This window comes from Diplotaxodon limnothrissa, linkage group LG8 (genome assembly GCF_057381915.1).
Source record: "Diplotaxodon limnothrissa isolate DT_005_m linkage group LG8, D_limnothrissa_male_GT1.1, whole genome shotgun sequence".
Lineage (NCBI taxonomy): Eukaryota > Metazoa > Chordata > Actinopteri > Cichliformes > Cichlidae > Diplotaxodon > Diplotaxodon limnothrissa.
The window spans coordinates 4,966,349-4,970,994 of record NC_140603.1 but is presented as its reverse complement, the minus strand read 5'-3'; the positions used below and the strand labels follow the sequence as shown (position 1 = coordinate 4,970,994).

Here is a 4,646-nt window from a genome sequence, read left to right as displayed (position 1 = left end):
GTGATACTTCTAAAACCAGTCGCCCAGACCCGCTCCAACTTTTCAACAGCTGGCTAATTGTTTGAATTTGTTCAGGATTGTAAAAGCCCACCGCGGGTATCACTTAGTTGTTGAGAGTACCATGCGAACAAGGGCCCAACCTATTGTTTAAAGTGGCCAGTATTGGCTCTTTTTGTAATTCCTCGACAAGGTAAATGGGGCAGGTGATACCAGTCGGGTGGGGACCCCGCCTATTGTCTGAAGTATCGGCTCCTTTGTAATTCCTTGAGAAGACAAAAGCCCTGTAGGGTCTCATTTAAATTGATTGGAGACATCTTGTTTCATTCTTGGCGGAGTGGAAGCTGTTTTGGTTCACAGTGCGCCTTAACAAAGAGGGTGTGCTCTAGTCAAAAGTGTTGGTAATAGTGTTTTAATCACACTAATTTTCTAAATCTGACAATGTCTCAGCTTGCGGTGTGGCATGCATTTTATTTTATAAACGGCACAAATGGGAATTTCTTCTGAATGGGTGATGTCAGCATGTTCACAAGCGTTTCATTTAATCAAACCCCTAGTTTTAATTTAACTAGTTTTTACACATCTACTGGGGTTTCTTTCCAGGGTTGATGCGATTATTTTATTTAAAAACGGATCAAACGGGCCATTTCTTCTGTAAGGGGTTTCATGGTTTCAGAGTAGTTTTTAACACAACAGATAGTCGCAAATAACATTCAGCCCTTTAGAAAATAAACGCTACAGTGATACTTCTAAAACACGCTGCACACAATGTCACCTTTTCCCCCAAAGCAGCCAGTATCGCTCTTTTCAAACTAATCGTCTTTTAAATACACTCATTTTGTGATTCTGGTGTCACACCATGCACCGATGCAAGCATTTTATTTATTTAAAAACGGATCAAACGGGCCATTTCTTCTGTAAGTGGTTTCATGGTTTCAGAGTAGTTTTTAACACAACAGATAGTCGCAAATAACATTCAGCCCTTTAGAAAATAAACGCTACAGTGATACTTCTAAAACCAGTCGCCCAGACCCGCTCCAACTTTTCAACAGCTGGCTAATTGTTTGAATTTGTTCAGGATTGTAAAAGCCCACCGCTGGGTATCACTTAGTTGTTGAGAGTACCATGCGAACAAGGGTCCAGCCTATTGTTTAAAGTGGCCAGTATTGGCTCTTTTTGTAATTCCTCGACAAGGTAAATGGGGGCAGGTGGTACCAGTCGGGTGGCGACCCCGCCTATTGTCTGAAGTATCGGCTCCTTTGTAATTCCTTGAGAAGACAAAAGCCCTGTAGGGCCTCATTTAAATTGATTGGAGACATACCTTTCTTTTTGGAAACACCCACCCTATATAAAAAACACGCTCAGAGCCCGATACCCTGAGCCATTTACGCCTCAAGATTCGCTGCAGAGCACACCATTTTCTTTGCGATCATCAACACTAACATCGTTCTTTATAACATGGACATCGTAAACGGTAAGTAAAACAAAACCTATTATTGGATTTTTAAAAAGTGTTATGTTAACATATTATAGGATATTCAAACTATCTTTTTTTCCTAAAACAAAAGCTTAATTTTTAGGAGTTCGGGAGAACGGCCCAGGACCCTTTTCTTTAGAAACGGGCGCTTTTACAGCTGGAACTAGTTCTCTAACAGGCACAAGGTGTGTACAGCATTACTGGATTTTTAAACGTATGTATGTTTTAAACTAGCGATTGTTTTAAATTATGTAATAACGTTTTTGTTTGTTCCAGGGTTAACAAACTGAGCAGGAAAACATTCAGACACCGCTACCACAGAGCCCTACCTTACATCAGGTGTGTATACAACGGGATGTATAGTTGTGTATTTTTTTTAAAGGGGTTTAAACAATTACAAATGTTCTAAACTGACCGTTTTACACCTACAGAGCCACGCCAGAGAACCGGGTGTGTGGAGAAGCAGGACCATCCCGAATAACGCACACTACAAGGTAAGCATAGGCATATATAAATTAGATAAAAAGAGATAGAGAGGGAGACACGCTTATTCAGTTTGAAATGGGTACATGTATAATATGTTTTAACACATGTCTATCTATCTTCACAGACTGCAGAACAGCACCCCTCCTCATAATGATCAGGACACCATACGATTCCAGACGTTTTTGGAATGTTTAAGCAGTATCGACCTCCCAGAACAACAAAAACCTGGAGCTTTGTGCAACAGTGGAGAGTCAGAACCGATCTTCATCAGCGAACCTGCAACACCCCCGAGTGAGTGGCTACCTCGCGATTTCTCTGATGTTTTTGAGTACAGCATGTCAGATTTTGATCTAGTTCATATACCCACCACCCCAGAATGTGTCAGAAATAGCGTTGATTCACACATAGATTTCGAAGAAGACGGCATAACAGACTCTCAAATATCAGCGGCGTATGATGCTTACATAAAGCTTCCAGACGCTCAGCCTGCTGAACAAAGTCATATAGCTTCAATAGCTGATAAATTATGTTTGATTGAAGCTAGACTCAATCAATACCACCAAGAAGCACAGGTACAAAGGCAACAGTTTACCAAACTCATAAACAAAGTGTGTAGTACATTAGACAACATCTGCAGCAAAATTTCAAGTCCCTGACTTTTAAAATCCAGACCATGGACCCTCCAAATAAATTATTTAAACATAATAACGGAACCTCCACTCCTGTTAGATGTTTTGACTTAGAGACTTTTATGCAGTGGGCTGAAGAAACAGATAAAAAATTAGACGATATTATAGCTAGACTTAATAGGGTGCCTGCATCAGCCTCATCCGATACACATCCTTGTCAGACTGTTCCTACGTCTGCTATTGCTGATGGGGCTATTGTTGCTAATAATAGTGATAGTACAGCTGGTGTTGCTCGGGCCGTTGCTGTTACTGATGCTAACCATATAGCTTGTGCTGCTGGTGATTTTGCGTCTGATGCACAATCTAGCCGGGTCACCTCTGCTGCAGCTACTGCAGTTGTTATTGAGCCCGTTGTGCAGTCTGGGTCCGGCAGCCGCTCTCAGTCACACATTAGAGAGATACCTAATTTTAATGCTCGCGAATTGCGTGAACGCCTTGATTTTAGGGGTATAAGTCTCGATCATCCAGAACAAGTGCCGGCGCGAGTGCGCGAGTGCTTAGCCAATGTGATAGACAGAGCTGTGGCGGGATCCCAACAGGGCAGTGTTCTAAACGTGGTCCTGCGTGGCCCCTCGCTGGCTTCAGATGTTCAGGCTGTTTTAAACGCTGATGATCGGTATGATCCGGAGCTGTTTCTCGATCAAATTGCACAAGTTATGCAGAGTAATGATGAATCTATCGGTGATGATGAATTAGAGTTTATTGTCACGGTAGCTCAGAACAGTAGTGGCGGGTCTCGCTTAAGACTGGCGCACATACCTTATGATGAGATTCTCTCAAAGAAAGGCAGACATTTATACACACCAAACAACACAAACAACAATTTGTGCTTCTCCCTATGCATAGCACATTCATTAAACTCATCATCCTCTGAGCATGAAAAACTTGCTACAGCTAAACAGATGCATGCTGAAGTAGGTCTATGCGACACACAGCAAGTATCATTCTCTGATGTCGGTAAATTTGAGAAGCACTTCAACATTAAGATTGTAATCTATTACCACACAGAAGGGCGTAAACGCCTGGAATGTTTTTACACACATGAAGAGCCAAACCCTAACACGTTGATGATGTATCTCCATAATCAACATTACCACCTGATTTTAAACCCGACCGCTTTTTTGGGGGGATCCTATGTGTGTAATTTCTGTTACAGTATATATAATACACCATTACAGCACAGCTGTAAACATAGATGTAACACATGTTACACACTCTGTCAACATCACAGGGGACCCACAGTGAAATGCAGCGACTGTAACCGCATCTGCAAATCACAACACTGTTACCAACAACACAAATTACCTGAATTAAAACACAACATGATCCCCTGTGATAATATGAAACATTGCATGCACTGTGGCACCACATATAGAGAATCCAAGAAATTGCCACACAAATGTGCGCAGCCTAGATGCGAGCACTGCCGCGAACCTAAATTAGCAGGAGACTCCGACCATCAGTGTTTCATACAGCCTGTTGAAAAACAGAAGCCTAACGATAAATACATTTTATATGATTTTGAGACGCGGTACCACAACGGTAAACACGAGGCTAACTTTGTGTGTGCGTCTGATCTGAAGGGCAATAAGTTCACATTTAATACATTAAAGTGTGTGGAGGCGTTTGTGCAGCATTACAGACGCCCAAGGTTTCGTGGGTACACTTTCATAGCACATAATGCATCTGGCTTTGATAACTACATACTCCTCGAGTACTTTGTCAGACAGAGCATAACACCTAGTGTCATAATGAGCGGCAGCCGTGTGATTTTAATGCATGACAGGGACTATGACCAGCGGTGGATTGATTCGTTCAGCTTTTTGCCCATGGGCCTTGCCAAAATACCCTCTGCTTTAGGTTTTCAAGACCTGCAGAAGGGCCATTTCCCACACAGGTTTAATACGAGGGATAATGAGCGTTATGTGGGCCCGTACCCAGACCCCTCCTTCTACGGCTATGAGCACATGTCTGAAAGCGATAAGGTGCGATTCATG

At 42.3% G+C, this 4,646-nt stretch overlaps 1 protein-coding gene across 1 annotated transcript; it reads left to right on the top strand.

The window, feature by feature from the left end:
• The first annotated feature begins 1,455 nt into the window (after positions 1-1,455).
• LOC146626147 (uncharacterized) lies at positions 1,456-2,802 on the top strand. The gene is made up of 5 exons (XM_085361770.1): positions 1,456-1,471; positions 1,578-1,659; positions 1,751-1,813; positions 1,906-1,968; positions 2,085-2,802. The coding sequence occupies exons 1-5, from the start codon at positions 1,456-1,458 to the stop codon at positions 2,614-2,616; spliced, it is 756 nt and encodes a 251-aa protein (XP_085217896.1). The 3' UTR covers positions 2,617-2,802.
• The last annotated feature ends 1,844 nt before the right edge of the window (positions 2,803-4,646 follow it).

Coding starts and splice junctions, on each gene's coding strand:
- LOC146626147 (XM_085361770.1), top strand. Junction 1,814..1,905: donor AGAGCCCTACCTTACATCAG/GTGTGTATACAA, acceptor TTACACCTACAG/AGCCACGCCAGAGAACCGGG. Junction 1,969..2,084: donor CGAATAACGCACACTACAAG/GTAAGCATAGGC, acceptor CTATCTTCACAG/ACTGCAGAACAGCACCCCTC.